The 15,728-nt window shown below is 37.9% G+C and overlaps 1 protein-coding gene across 3 annotated transcripts in view; it reads right to left on the reverse strand.

Moving 5' to 3' along the window:
• The window catches only part of KDM5B (lysine demethylase 5B), a 77,240-nt gene that overhangs the window by 21,879 nt on the left and 39,633 nt on the right, over nucleotides 1-15,728 (reverse strand). For all 3 annotated transcript variants that reach the window (XM_078078274.1, XM_078078275.1, XM_078078276.1), the window contains exons 7-14: nucleotides 14,691-14,800; nucleotides 12,299-12,457; nucleotides 11,722-11,841; nucleotides 10,085-10,243; nucleotides 8,437-8,618; nucleotides 7,013-7,175; nucleotides 3,449-3,568; nucleotides 2,220-2,414 (exon numbers count right to left, since the gene is read on the reverse strand). In XM_078078274.1, the coding sequence (XP_077934400.1) occupies nucleotides 2,220-2,414; nucleotides 3,449-3,568; nucleotides 7,013-7,175; nucleotides 8,437-8,618; nucleotides 10,085-10,243; nucleotides 11,722-11,841; nucleotides 12,299-12,457; nucleotides 14,691-14,800 (1,208 nt within the window). The remainder of the gene's footprint in view (nucleotides 1-2,219; nucleotides 2,415-3,448; nucleotides 3,569-7,012; nucleotides 7,176-8,436; nucleotides 8,619-10,084; nucleotides 10,244-11,721; nucleotides 11,842-12,298; nucleotides 12,458-14,690; nucleotides 14,801-15,728) is intronic.

The following is a 15,728-nucleotide window of genomic DNA, read 5'->3' on the forward strand; positions in this document are numbered from 1 at the left end:
GGGTGGCTCAGTTGGTTAAGCCTCTGCCTTTGGCTCAGGTCATGGTCCCAGGGTTCTGGGATCGACTCCTGCATCGGGCTCCTTGCTCAGAGGGGAGCCTACCTCTCCCTCTCCCTCTCCCTGCCGCTCCCCCTACTTGTGCTCTCTCACTCTGACAAAAATCTAAAAATAAATAAATAAATACACTGGAACTGATCATTAAAAAGGACTTCGAGATAAAAATGGTTGCAATTTTTACTTAAAATGAGATTAAGGACCAACTTTATGGATCTTAGTTGAGAATGAATCATATACAGTTCGCCCAATTTTAATTTGTCAGTTTCCATATCTGGAAAAAAAACGTAAATTCTCAAAGTTCCACAAATTGAGTTACCATTATTTATTTATTTATTTTTAAAGATTTTGTTTATTTATTTGACAGAGAGAGACACAGCGAGAGAGGGAACACAAGCAGGGGGAGTAGGAGAGGGAGAAGCAGGCTTCCCACGGAGCAGGGAGCCCAATGTGGGGCTCGATCCCAGGACCCTGGGATCATGACCTAAGCCGAAGGCAGACGCTTAACGACTGAGCCACCGAGTTACCATTATTGATGTAAGACCTTAGTAAGGCACTTAAACCCTCTGGGCATTGTTTTCCCTAACTGTAAAATATCAGGGGAAGGTGAATAAGCTTGCTGTTGGTCCATAACAGGCTTCAGAGAGCCAACATTCAAGGATTCTATCTAAAAAGTCACATAAAAAAAAAAAAAGTTAATGTGACTCTATTTGCAGATACCACTGTCCCAAAACAATCTAAAAAAGGCCAATAGAACAATTGAGTTTAGCAAGGCTGCAGGACATAAAAAGTCAATATACAGAAATCAATTATATTTATAAATACTAGCAATAAACCGTTTGAAATAAAAAAATTTTAAGGTATCATTTATAATAATATCAAAAACCAAAGTACATCATTTTAAACCCAAGAAAATATGTGTAAGATCTGTGTGCTGCAATCTACAAAATAATGAAAGAACTCAAGAAGACCTAAATAAATGGTTCATATACTATGTCCATGAATTGGAAGACTTAACATTGTTAAGATATCAATTCTCCCAACTATATTCATGGATTTAATGGCATCCCAATGAAATCCTAGCAAGATTTTTGGTAGAAATCTATAAGCCAATTCTCAAATTCATATGGAAAGCAAAGGAACTAAAATAGCCAAACCAATTTTTAAAATGAACAAAGCTGGAGGACTCACACTACCTCATTTCAAGACTTATTACAAAGTTAGAGTAATCAAAACCATATGGTTAAGAGCAAGAGAATAAATGCATAGGTTAAGAGAATAAAACAAAGTCTAGCAATAGACCCATATATATACATGTGGTGAACTGATTTCAAAACAAAGGTGCCAGGGCATTTCAATGGAAAAAGAATATTATTCTCAAGAAATGGTGCTGGAACAATGAGAAATCCATATGCAAAAAAAGTAATTTCAACCCACACCTTGCACCATAAATAAAAATTACCTGAGATGGATTAAAGATTTACATGTAAAACCTAAAACTAAAAATTCTAGATGACTAACAGGAGAAGGTCTTTGTGACTTTGGGTTAAGTAAGATTTCTTAAGGACATAAAGACAAAGGGGTGGCTTAGTCGGTCAAACATCTGACTCGTCAGTTCAGGTTGTGATCTCAGGGTGGTGAGATCCAGGCCCACCTCAGTGGCGAGTCTGCTTCAGATTCTCTCCCTTTCCCTCTGCCCTCCCCCTCCCACAAAAAAGATGTGTAAAAGAAACTGCTTAATTGAACTTCATCAAAATAAGAAACTTCTGCTATTAGAAAGACAGTGCTCTGAGACTGAAAAAATAAGCCACTGACTGGAAAAAATATTTGCAGAACACTTATCTGATAAAGGACTGGTATACAGAATGAATAGAAATCTCACAATAATCCAATAAAAAAGGGGGTGGGGGAAAATATCTGCACAGATAGTTCACCAAAGAGATACATGTACAAAGAGTAAATATGTACATACATGATAGGATGTTCAGTAAATGAGTGGCCATTAGAGAAAATTAAAACCACAATGAGATATTAACACACATCTATCAGAATGGATCTTAAAGGAAATTAGCCTAAGAAAAGACTTTTTAAAATGGAATTAACATGTGTAAGAATTTTACTAAGTAATACCCAGAGACATGCAATTGGGATTCCAGAAACCTTACCAATTTACGGACAGTTTCTCTTAAAGCCTTCTCATCCTCAATCATAATGGCCATGTCTTTCTGAACAGTTGAAGCCACTACGACATCTAGTACATCAGCCTTGGAAGCCATCTTGCAAATCATCTCGTCATGGGAAAATACACAATAGCGGTGAAGCAAGCGATAATGCTCCACACACTGTCGGCCTAATGGTAGCTGTGTCAAAAGACAGAGGATAATACGTGACATTCACCTTTCTCCTTCCTATTTCCAAAGACTCCTGACCATTATCAAATTACCAAAGATCATATTCTGGGTCATAATACATATATCAACCCTATAGCCAGATTCTAAGAGGTCTTGGGCCTTTTTTAATCTTTGCATCTCAAGGATCTGGCATATTAGGTACCTTAATTAAAAGGCAGTTTAAAAAACCCAATGTACGGTGGGTGGTGCCTGGCTGGCTCAGTCAAAAGAGCATGCAACTCTTGATCTTGGGATTGTGAGTTCCAGCCCCACAATGCGTGTGGAGATTAATTAAATAAATAAAGACATTTTTTAAAAACCCAATATATTAACAATGTATTAATGTCCAGAATAACGTACAATCTAAATGGACATGTGAATTTATACATTTCCTGAAACAACTATGCTGAACTGGTGTGGTTAAACCTACTTCAGGGAACAATGATGCTCCAAACTACATAATGGAAAATAATTTTAGATACAGGTAGTACTATTACTTAGTAAAGCACTGAAACAAGGTTATAATTCATTAGATTTAACATCACACACTTAAACTAAATCTTTTTATGTAAATGAAAAGTATTAATACTAATATAAAAATTCTACTTTACAACTAAAACCAAATACATCATTAAAAATTGCTGTGTTGTAGATAATTTAAGCTAGTGTTGTGTAGTCTTAAGATAGAACTCTTTGTTATGAGTTTGCAACAATACTGAATTTTGCCCAAAATGTAAATCAACACTCATTTATTCATCAAGTCAAACTTTTACAGAAGAAAAACTTATCAGCTGAACCGAGCAGTGTGCTTAGTTAGTATAGGCTTGATTTACAGTGTGGTGCCAAGTGCTTTATCCCACTGTAGATGGTAAACAATTTGTAGACCAGCCATTTGAGGAGCAACAGATTTAAGCAACCACACATGAAAGCTTTTAAAGTATTATATGCCATTTCTGCAGGAAAACAATACATTTGAAAAGGCTCACTAAGTCATAATTACATACCCAATCAACAGTGCAGAAGTTAACAGCCTCAGCAAAATTAAAACCTTGATTAAAACCACTGTGGTAGGCTCTTGGAAATGTAATCACAAACTCCCCAGCACACTGATTAGTTCGGTAAACCTAAAGAGACAGAAATTGGGGATCTTTAGTGACATTCATGAAAGACAATCTGGACACAGACTATCAGATGATTCTCCAGAAAGAGAAGCTTTCTTCCAATTAAAAGTGAGCTAACAAAAAAGAATTACGGTAAAATAATCAGAGAGCTACTCAATTCTGCCACAAGATGGAGTAGCATCCCAGATTATGAGGGTTGATTAGTATCTGAAAACATGGCTTTTACTACAAAAATTTATCTATACTCAGGATTAGGACACATCTAAATATAACTATAATTAAGAATATTCTAATATTATTATACCAAAACAGCATCTCCTACCACCAATTAATGAAATTCCACTGTTCTTCAAGTACGTCATCCCATAAAGAGATCTTGATTTAGGCCTCAAACTTCCCTCCCTCTAACAAGTCCCCTTTTCCCACCACCCGCTCAAAAAACATCTGTAGTAAGGCAGCAATCTCTTGGATATTAGCCTTAGCAACATTTTCCTGGATATGTCTTAGGCAAGGGAAACAAGCAAAAATAAACTACTGGGACTACAGCAAGCTAAAAAGCTGTTGAACAGCAAAGGAAACCATCAATAAAAATGAAAAGACAAAAAAAAAAGAAAAGGCAAGCTACTGAATGGGAGAAGACATTTGCAAATGATACATCCAATAGGGGATTAATATCCAGAATAAAGAACTCCTACAACCCAACACCAAATAAATAAATAAATAAATAATCCAATTAAAAAACAGACCTGAATAGACATGTTGCCAAAGAAGATAAACAGATGGCCAACAGGTACATGAAAAGATGCTCAACATCACTAATCATCAGGAAAATGCAAATCAAAACCACAGTGAGAGATCATCTCACATTAGAATGGCTAATATCAAAAAGACAAATAAGTCTTGGCGAGAATATGGAGAAAAGGGAACCTTTGTACACTGCTGGTGGGAATGTAAATCGGTGCAGCCACTGTGGAAATACGTGCACCCCTGTGTTCAATGCAGCAATATTTACAACAGCCAAGATATGGAAGTAACGTTAAGTGTCCACTGATAGATGAATGAATAAAGATGTGGTATAAATACGGAACGGAATATTACTCGGCCATTAAAAAAAGAAAGAAAGAAAGAAATCTTGCCATTCACAACAACATGGATGGACCCAGAGAGTGATTATATTATGCTAAGTGAAATATGGCAAAGAAAAATACCATGATTTCTAAGTGGAATCTACCACAACAAAACAAATAAACAAAACCAGAAACAGAGTAATAAACATAGAGAACAAACTGGTGGTTGCCAGAGGGGAGGGGGTGGGGGCATGGGCAGAAGGGGATTAAGGGGTACAAACTTCCAGTTATAAAAAAAATAATAAAAATAAGTAAGTCTCAAGGACAAAAGTAGAGCATAGGGAATATAATCATAATAACTCTGTATGGTGACAGATGGTAACTACACTTACTGTGGTGAGCATTTCGCAATGTATAGAATTGTCAAATCACTATGGTGTACAACTGAAACTAATGATATATGTCAACTATATTTCAATGAAGTTTTAATTTAAAAAAACTATACTGCTCTAGGCACACAAATCCTCAGACTGAACTTATGAAATAAGAAAATTAAATATCTTTTCAATATATCTCTCTCCATCAGTGGTTGTCCAAAATGTAGTTCCCGGACTACCAGTATCAACACCAACTGGGAACTTGTTGAAAATGCAAATTCTCGAGCACCACCCAGACCAACAGAACAAGAAACTCTGGGGGTGAAGATCGGCCACATGTGTTGTAACCTGCCATTCAGGGTTCAGATATAGTCAGAAGTTTGAAGACCACTACCCACACCACATGAGCACAATCCCTTCTACTGGAGTACTCCCTCCACCCCAAATCTGCCAAAAATATTCCTTATCAGAGCTCCAAGTTTTAGTTCAAACGGTCATTACGGGTCCTTTCTAATTCTCCACAGAGTTAATGGGTCAGTCTCCTAGTTGATACCACTGTCAAACCACACCACCATGCCATTATCTGTATAAACATTCTCTGCCTTTCCCCTTAAACTATGAGTCCCCAAATGCACAGGTTCACTCATCTCTGTGGTCCAGAATCAAGCCCCAAAGGTTCCTCAATTTAATAACTGAGAACCATGGCCAGAGGTCCCATTTAGGGCAAGTTACTTACAACAAATCAGAAACATCAATCAATATGAGGGGGAAAAAAAATCAATGTGGAAAATACCAATGAGGAGATGGTGGCATTTTTGTATTTACTAGTCATTATTTTCTAAGCTATTGTCCATGAATAATTTATTATCCCTCAAAGAAAAATCCTTTCCATCTGCCCCCATTTACTAGCCTGTGAACCCCAAAGCATGAAATTTAGGTCACAGCAACATTAGGTATTCACTTTAGCACAGTAAATGTATCATTTACATTTGACTTAGCTAACTAAGATGGACCCCTCAACTTCATACATTTCAGTCTGGCCTCCCAAAATACCTTCAGAGCATTCTCCAACAGGAAGCCAGTATACAAGTAAGTGTCACTTTGTATAGCAACCTCCCAGGCAACATCACCAACAGCACCTTTCAGTCTAGATACCCTTAAATCCAAGCTGAAGAGCCTGAAATTAATTTTCTCTTTAGGAGCACCTGGATGCCTCAGTTGGTTAAGCGGCTGCCTTTGGCTCAGGTCATGATCTCAGGGTCCTGGGATGGAGCCCCCCATGTTGGGGCTCCCCACTCACTGGGGAATCTGCTTCTCCCTCTACCTCGGCTCCTCCCCCCCCACTTGTGCGCTCTCTCTCTCTCAAATAAATAAATAAAATCTTAAAAGTAAAAAATAAATAAATAAATAAGCAAGCTTAATTAGGGGTGGAGGTATAATATAACCAATATCTACTAAGCATGTAAATCATTTCAGTTTATCATTCAAAATTAAGTTCATGTAGATTCCATAAATTATTTTTTAAGTATGGACAGAGTATGAAGGATTCTGATACTAGAGTTTAGATCTAATTGTAACAGAACCTAGACATTTTCATAGTAATTTATACAGACAAATAACATTAAGGTTTTTGTTTTGTTGCATTGAAAGATTGAAGTTATAAGGAAAAATTATAGTGAAGTTATAAGGAAAAATTATAGTTTAGAAAGCCTAAATTAGACACTGAAAAAAAGAAAAGAAAGCATCACACATATTATTTGCAAAATATGGCTGCTTAGCAACCTAGTTATTAGCTGCAACAAATTAGTTTTTATGGTGTCTTGAGGATTCAGTCCTACTGGCTTATTGCAATACAGTATCAAATTCCACCTAACAGCTGTTTCTGCTATCCAGTTATGGTATGGAACACACATAACTAAAATCAACTTCATAAAAAACTGAGTAAACAGGGAAGAGAAGTGGTGAATTAAGCCTGAATACAAGAGGATTGACCCAGAACATACAGGCACTTCATGAGTCATCAGGGTATTGGGGTTCATGATGGTCACAAGCTGATGGAGAAGATCTGGCTGGGACACAAAGAGCTCTGGAGCTAGTTTCTTCATTACATTTTCTAGCTGCTCGGCAGCATACCCTGGGACTCCATACCAGGTTTTTGGCTCACCCCTGGAAAGAGATTGTAAAAATAAATCAATCTCAAGAAATACATAAACATGAAATTTCATTAGAAAAAAATCAGTCTGCAACACTAACACAAAATGGTTAACAAGTCATATTTTTCAGACCCTGCTTTGTAAGATTATGCTACAAAGGAATGTTCAAACTGAATTAAGTGTCATTAGAAATGTGATCTGAACATAGGTGATGCATTCTCCCCCTTTAAGTATGGAGTTTAAATACGAGACTTTCCATCTGAGGTCCCCCCTCCTCCCTCCCATTTTTATCTGACTTTTTAGAAAATGTAAATATCTAGAGTTTTTAAGAATATAAGACATCATGTTAGCTACAGGATATGTGGTTACCACAATTTCTTATAGCAACTGACAAGGAATGGCAACTCTCCATCTTCCTTTTCCCTTGTCCATTCTGACAGGCAAGGTTAAATCAAACACTAATAAGGCAATTAGCATTTCTAAAGAGCTCTTATTCTTCAAAGCACTTTAAACTGTCAACCAATTAATCTGTAACATCCCTGTGAGGTATGGTAAATATAATCCTCATTTTACAGCTGGGAGCAATTGCCTAGGGAGGCAGAACTGATGCTCCACATGTATTTCCCAACTCTCTCTTTCTTGTGGTACATCCTCAAATTCCTTGTGTGGGGATTTAAGTGAGTTACAGATCTTCAAATATTTCTGTACTTAGAAAAGCAAAGGAAATGGACGGGGTAAAAACAGATGTGAAAGAAGAAATGGCTTTGGCTAAAGAGTTTAAAAAGTAAAAAAGTCTGAATATCTGCACCCTGCCTCCATGCACTCATGCACGGATGAAGCCCATTCTACTACGTGTAACGATGCCAAAATGCAGCACAATAAACCAGAAGCTGGCAATCCCAAGGTCCTGGAGGACACTCTGGGACCTATATTCCCCTACTCTTCCAAAAGGTATCTGGGCTGCCACTGCCACAGAATGGGATTTCTCCATAATAAAAGCAATGTTCAGTGCTTTTTAATCTTTCCATGAGTAAAGGCTTCTTTCACTAACAGCTGTCTATCCCCTCCCCAGAAACATGTTATACTTGAAAAATAGTGTGTGTGCAATTGTAGGGGATTTATGGATTTCCTAGGATCCTTAAGAACCAGTGCCTTAACTTGTTAAGATGCCTGATTCAACAGTAGTGAAAAAACAGTTTGTTACTCTTTAGACACATTTAAAAAGTTTCCAGCCCAGCTTGCATACTATTCATAGGTTATGTGGAACTTCTTACCAGTGCAGGTAGTTAATTGAATAGCTCCAGTGGTCTTCAATATGCCAACAGAATGAAGAAAAGCACATTCCCACGTACAACCAAGGAAGTTTCATGCCACATATATCAGCAGTAATGTGAGCAAGGACAGACTGCTCCATCACCGGCATATTGTTCAAATTCCAGCCACTATCAAGATACTCCTAGAAAGGAAACAAAAAAGGTATAAAGATTTAGCTACACATGCTAACATTTTAGATTCTCGATGTTTCAAAAAGCTGGCTGAAAACAGTCTCCTTCAAAATGAGAGGGTTGGGGTCAGAGAAAAGGAGAGACCACTATGCTAACTTCTTAGATGCCCATAGATTACTTCTGCTCAGTTTTGAGCTTTATACAAATAGATTCATATAGTATATACTTTTGTATCTCTATAGTTACCCCCTTGTGTTGGCTATAGAGAAAATATACAGTATGAGTCCATTTATATCAAGTTCAAAAACAGGCAAACTAATCTATGGTGTTATAAGTCAGGAAAGTGGTTGTCCTGGGGGTGGTAGTAGTGGTTGTCTTGAGACAGGGAAGGTAGTGAAATAGGGAGGACAAAGGGCGAACTTCTGGGGTAAGGTCTGGTAATAACTAGTTATGTCTTAATTCTTGTCCTAGTGCTGGTTACATGGGTGTATTCAGTTTGTGAAAATTCATCAAGGTATGCATATGATTACGTACTTTTCTATGTATATGTTAGATTTCAAAAAGATCTAAAAAAAAACCTGACTTCCTACTAGGATAGGAACAGAAACCTTCCTAGAAGTTTGCTATTATGGAAAATAATAGACTCATAAACACTAAAATTCAAAGATAAATTTAGGTCTGGTCCCAATCCCTCAAATTTTCTTCAGAAGGTAATACCACAGTTATAGAATGAAGGCAAAGGGAGGTTAAGTAATCTCCCCGTATCATCACAATGTAGTTGAACAGCTGGGACTAGAATTCTTCTGAGGGCTCTACTTTTCTTGAAATCATTAAAAATCTGGTAATCAGGAGTGCCTGGGTGGCTCATTCAGGTAAGTGTCCGACTCTTGGTTTTGACTCAGGTCATGATCTCAGGGTCCTGGGATCCTGACAAGAGCCCTGTGTCAGGCTTCCTGATCAGCGGGGAGTCTGCTTATCTTCTCCCTCTGCCTCTCTCCCCTGCTCGTGCTCGCTCACCCTCTCTCTCAAATAAATAAAATTTTTAAAAAATCTGGTAATCAAAACTGTGCTGAAAGTAACCATAAATTATTTCAAGCCAACCAAATAGAATTTTAATTAATAATTCAAGTTCAGGGGCGCCTGGGTGGCTCAGTCTTTAAGCATCTGCCTTCAGCTCAGGTCATGATCCCAGGGTCCTGGGATCGAGCCCCGCACTGGGCTCCCTGCTCCGCGGGAAGCCTGCCTCTCCCTCTCCCACTCCCCCTGCTTGTGCTCCCTTTCTCGCTGTGGCTCTCTCTGTCAAATAAAGAAATAAAATCTTTAAAAAAAAATAGTAATAATAATTCAAGTTCCAACTACATATAGGTTTGCAGTAAGGCTATTACTCCTGTACTACGCCCTTTAGATAAGGATATGCTGAACTATTAGCTTTAAACACAGGTCTCTGCTTGAGACAGAAGTGCCTCACAGAGCCTACCTCCTCCTCAGGTGAAAGTTTGATTTTCCCATCTCGGACAGGGAAGCCACTGCCAAATTCTTTTGAGGCAATATCGGCTCCATATTCTACTGTGACATCCTCTTCAATAGTGCTTACCAGTCGCCAAAATTCTTTCTCAACTAGTTCTGTGGGAACCATCTGGAAACAAAACAACGAGGAAGACAAAAAACTGAATTTTCAGACACTCACAAACTGCCCATGACCAATCTGAAGACATTAGCTAAGTGACGGGAATCACAGGACAACACCCTAAGGAAAATTATATCCATAATGTTCCACAATTGATCCCAGGCAGTTTAGACATGTATATTATTTTCTAAAAGCAATTTTATAACTAAAAAAGTAAGTACTGATTAAGAATTCATGTTCCTCTATCACCGACCTGGCCACTACACTAAAAGGAAGTCAAGGAAAAAGCAAAATTCTGACAACCAAAACCTGGAGATGTTTTTGTGTGTGAGAAATGTAAATATATAACTTGGTTGACCATTATACAGTAACAGCTGTGTTTGAATGACACTTCATCCATCGAGATGTGTTCAAACACATTACCTGGGTCCATCCTTTCACTCTTTGCACTAGACCCGGCTAAGAATAACGCAGGCAACCATGATGAAAAAGACAGAGTGCAAAATATGAACACAAAGAGCAATTACTTTGCAGCAGCATGCAGTAGTACAGCGAGTCACCAGACTGCGTGTCTAGATCTGTTAACCTGATGCAAGTCTAGAGAAAGGTAACTTAAATGCCTTAAATATGCACACCACCAGGACTGGATAAGCAAACATACCGGGAAATCATACAATGGATGAGGGGGTCAAAAGAACTGAAATTCAAATGGAGTATAACTTGAATTTAAGCCTCTTAAGTAAGCAAACATTTTAAGTAACTTAACAGCTTATGCTAGTGCTATCAGGGAAAAACAAGTTCACACATACATTGCTGGGTTCCCATAAATGATACAGCCATTAAAGTGGGGGAAAAAATGGGTAAATACTCTCATCTGACCTCAGTAAGCACTCCGAGAAAATAATCCAACTAAAGAGGTCTACATGTGTGAAATGTCTGCCTTAGCACTTCGTTGGCAAGTGAGAAAAAACACAGCTTACATGTCCAGAATTAGGGCAGAAAACCATTTAATTCTGGTGGACTCACTTGACAGAATGTTAAATGCTGAATTAAATAGCCTTATGCTTCTAAGAGCATAAAGGAGAATTTAAAATGAACTCATCCTAAAGTTTACGATACTAACTTGCAACAATATATAAATGTGTTCTCAATGCATAGCATGATGACTGGCACATAGGAGTCAGTCAATAAACTGTGAAGTTTTCTTTAAATTACATTTGTTGAACTGAAAGCATTCCTGATGATTTCCTTTATTAACATCCTGCTATTGCTGCTGTATGATTTGTGTGGAAAAGGTCATCTTTAGAGAAATCACAAGTGAAAAATCAGAATGCATTTTAACATATTGTGGAATTTCGATACCATTAAACAAATTAAAGGGTTCACTGTGTATGATAATGTTTATCAAAAAAAAGTGCCAAGTGAAACTGTCTTCAGATTCTAAAAGTTATTAAAATCCCAAATCAAAGCAGTACATATGTACATACGTGGACTGGCATGTTGAAATAATCAGATTTGAACGCATCTGCCATTTCCCCAAAAGTACGGAGGGTATAGTCCCTGGCTGCTTGTTCAAAGCCAAATGCTTCTTGTGGCTTACTACACTCCTGCCAAAAAGAAAAAAAAAAAAAAAGTAAAAAGAATATTTTTATTTATAGATACATAGTTATATTTTATTGATATTATTTTTAAAAAACAGATTAGTAAAATTACATATGCAGTGTTTAAAATACAAAACTGGATGGATATACATCAAAATAACTTGTCTAGCAATTATGAAATCATAACTCTCTTTTAAGTCATTCAGTCTAAGAATTTTTGCAAAGAACATGCAATGCTTTTTTAAATAAAAAAAAATTTAAGTGTAGTTAAAAAATTTTTTTCTGCCTCTTAGCTCCTTGCATAGCTGTGGGCCTCACTGCCAAGACCTCCTTCCCAGTCAGGTCCAGCCCACTTTTTTTCATGAGCCTCACTGTCGTACCAATTGCTAATCTAAAACCCAAAAGCAAACAAAAAATATTCTGAAGGAAATTTTCTAATGCTATCTCTGCCATTAATTCTTACCTGAGCCAAACACTTAGGACACCTCCAGTCTCCCTTGGGAACATCATGGAGAGGGGGAATAAGGCAAAAGGTGTGGTAACTGTCATCACAGCCGTCACACAGGAGAAGCCGGTCTTCATCATTCCCACTGCCACATAAGAGGCAGACATACAGATCCACCTGCAGCAGTGAAAACAGGTACAGGACCAGGAGCGTGAGCTACATTCGATTTTGTTAAACTCTAAGAACGAAATGGACAGAGGCATAATCTAGTCTTTCCATCCTTCAAATGAAAATGAATCACCCCCCCATAAGAGGTATTTTATTTTATTTTTTTAAAGATTTTATTTATTTATTTGACAGAGAGAGAGACATACAGCGAGAGAGGGAACACAAGCAGGGGGAGTGGGAGAGGGAGAAGCAGGCTCCCCGCTGAGCAGGGAGCCCGACACGGGGCTCAATCCCAGGACCCCAGGATCATGACCTGAGCTGAAGGCAGACGTTTAACGACTGAGCCACCCAGGTGCCCCAAGAGGTATTTTAAATAAAAACGCTTCACCTTTTAGAAGAGATAACTTTACAATGCTTAATGCATTCCCAATACTAAAGTCTAATCTCAAAACCTTTTCAGCTGTTTCTGTGTGTGTGTTTAAAGATTTCTTTATTTAGGGGTGCCTGGGTGGCTGAGTCAGTTAGCGTCCAACTCTTGATTTTGGCTCAGGCCATGATCCCAGATCTCATGCCCCAATCTCTTTTAAAAGAAAAAAAAAAAAAAAATATATATATATATATATATATATATATATATATATATGTATATATATATGTTTGTTGGTTTATTTATTTATTTATTTGAGAGAGAGAGAGTAGGCACGTGCACATACACAGGAGGGGCAGAGGGAGAAGAGAGAAAATTCCCAGCAGACTCCGGCTGAGCGGGTGGCCAGAAGTGGGGCTCCATCCCACAGCCCATGAGATCACGACCTGGGCCAAAATCAAGAGTTGGACACTCAACTGAGTGTGCTGCCCAGGCGCCCCTCAGCTATGTGTTTTAAAGTTTGTTACTAAGATATTTAGCTTCTAGTAGCTTAGAGAATGATAATCTTCTGGAAGAAGAACATGTTTGGTAATAAATTATCAGCTTAACCAAAAGTAGAACTTATAAAGAAAAAAATCAATTTTGCCATGTTTAAAAGGAAAGAAAAGTGTTTAAGTTCATTAACCACATTAAATTACTTTATATTCTAATTAAGGACTCATGGTTAAGAAGTTCCCCAAACACAGTGATAAAAATACATAGTTACTACCTGTTAATGGGCTGAACTCTGTTCCCCCAAAATTCGTATCTTGATGTCTTAACCCCCAGTACCTCAGAATGTGACTATATTTGGAACCAGGGACTTTAAAGAGATTAATTAAGGTAAAATGAGATCATAATGAGTGGGCTCTAATTCACTATGACTAATATTCAAGAAGAAGAGATGAGGACATAGACAGGTACAGAGGAAAGCCACGTGAAGACAGTGAGGAGACAACCATCTATAAGCCAAGGAGAGAGGCCTCAGAAAAAAACCAACCCTACAGACACCTTGATCTTAGACTTCCAGCCTCCAGAACCATGAGAAAATAAATTCTGTTATTTAGGCCAGTTAGTCTGTGATACTTTGTTACAGCAGCCCTTGCAAACTAATACATTACCCAATAATATGGAAAGCTAAGAATTCAACTAATCAGGGAATCTCACTTCTTCTGTTGTAGCAAATAAAAACCTGGGTTCTGATCATTTTCTGATTCTATTTTTTTTTTTTTTTTTTGGTGGTGGGGGAGAAGTGTTCTTTATGAAAAGAACACTTAATTGGAATAATTTCAAATTCCACAATAAAAAGCACTGTTGTCAAGCTATTCACTGAGCTCTCAGAAGGGGACAGAGAAGAAGAAAAGCAACCAGATCCTCTGTAATCTCCTCAAGCTTTATTTTTAAGTTTCCATTTGAGTAAATGGCTGCCTAGTCCTCCAACTTTTGTTGGGTCCTCAGTTCCTCTCCACCCAACTCCTTTCCTTTTCTTTCCTTCCTTTTCCTACCTTCCTTTTCCTTCCCTGTTGTAAGGTTGGAAAACATCAACCTGATTTTTGATCTAGCTCTCAACTCACCTGGAGGTGATCTAGTGATTTATGAACATTTCATATATAATCCAACTCACCATTATTTGTCTCTAAACTGCATGTACTCCAAAAAATGGCTGTGAATGTCCCCCATATGTTACTATTACCTTCATAATGCATTTGTGTATTTCCTCAATTAGAAATTGATACTATAAATGGACATGAAAAGTTCTTTTAACTGTGACACTCTAAGCTAGCAGTCTTAAGTAAGGCACAAAAGTGGTAAAAGTGTTTAAACATGGCAACTCACAGCATTGGTGGTTTTTTTAGATCGGCTCTTGGGTTTTTCCTTCTCGCTTTCTACAATGTACTCTTTCTTCTCAATGGGTTCTTGCTTGACGATGCCTTTCATTTCTTTCTCTGTAAGAGGCAATCAGAGTTAGCGCTTCACATACTACACTTGGCTCACCTTGCTCCCTCACCTCTCACCTCTCCCTCCCCCAAGCTACACACAGGACACAAACACAATTTCCTTGTTTCTTTTCAATGCAGGAGCAGCAGCACCCAGTGTTACCATGTTCAAGGGCTAGGTGCTGACTGCTTACGGTAAAATGCAAACTCTCACACCATTTACATGTGGGCATTTCTGGATATGGGTACTTCTGGATATGTTGCTCAGGTTTGTAGGCTTTTAAAATAGGAGCTGAAGACATAGTCTTCTTAACATGTTACCGAGACATGATATATAGTGATGAAAGCAGGTTCCTCCTGATCTTAACTGTAAGAGACTAACAATTCACCAACTGTATTCCTCCACATTATAGAGTATTCCTCCATAACCCATGACTACTTACTGCCCCAACTTCCTGGTTCCAAAGACTGAGAATTTCGGCTAAAACAGTAACTATCAATATGGTAGGTAGGTGCTGTGCTAAATGCTCTCCATAGATTATCTAACCTTTTGCAACAAATCCATTTCAAAGATAAGAAAACGGACACTAAAATAAATCAAGAAATATCTAAGGTCATACAACTACTTAGTGGTTAGGCCAGGATTCAGATTCAGATCTATATTTTTAAAAATCCACCTACTTTCCACTACATTGTGCTGCCTTTCCACTAAACTCACCAACCACTAAGAAGAACCAATTTTAATAACTTCTTCATTTGTATGTGCCTGCCCACATAGGATTTAGGACTTCTCTTTTTAGAGTCCTGAACAGGTTTACCTCTCAGTGACTGACATCAAGCAATGGCCAGCCAAGCAATTATCAACTAAAATTCAGATTCAGAAACCATGTCTGCCTGCCATGCCTGAAATAAACTTAACAGATATCCAGTCAAAGGC

Source organism: Halichoerus grypus, chromosome 7, assembly GCF_964656455.1.
Source record: "Halichoerus grypus chromosome 7, mHalGry1.hap1.1, whole genome shotgun sequence".
Lineage (NCBI taxonomy): Eukaryota > Metazoa > Chordata > Mammalia > Carnivora > Phocidae > Halichoerus > Halichoerus grypus.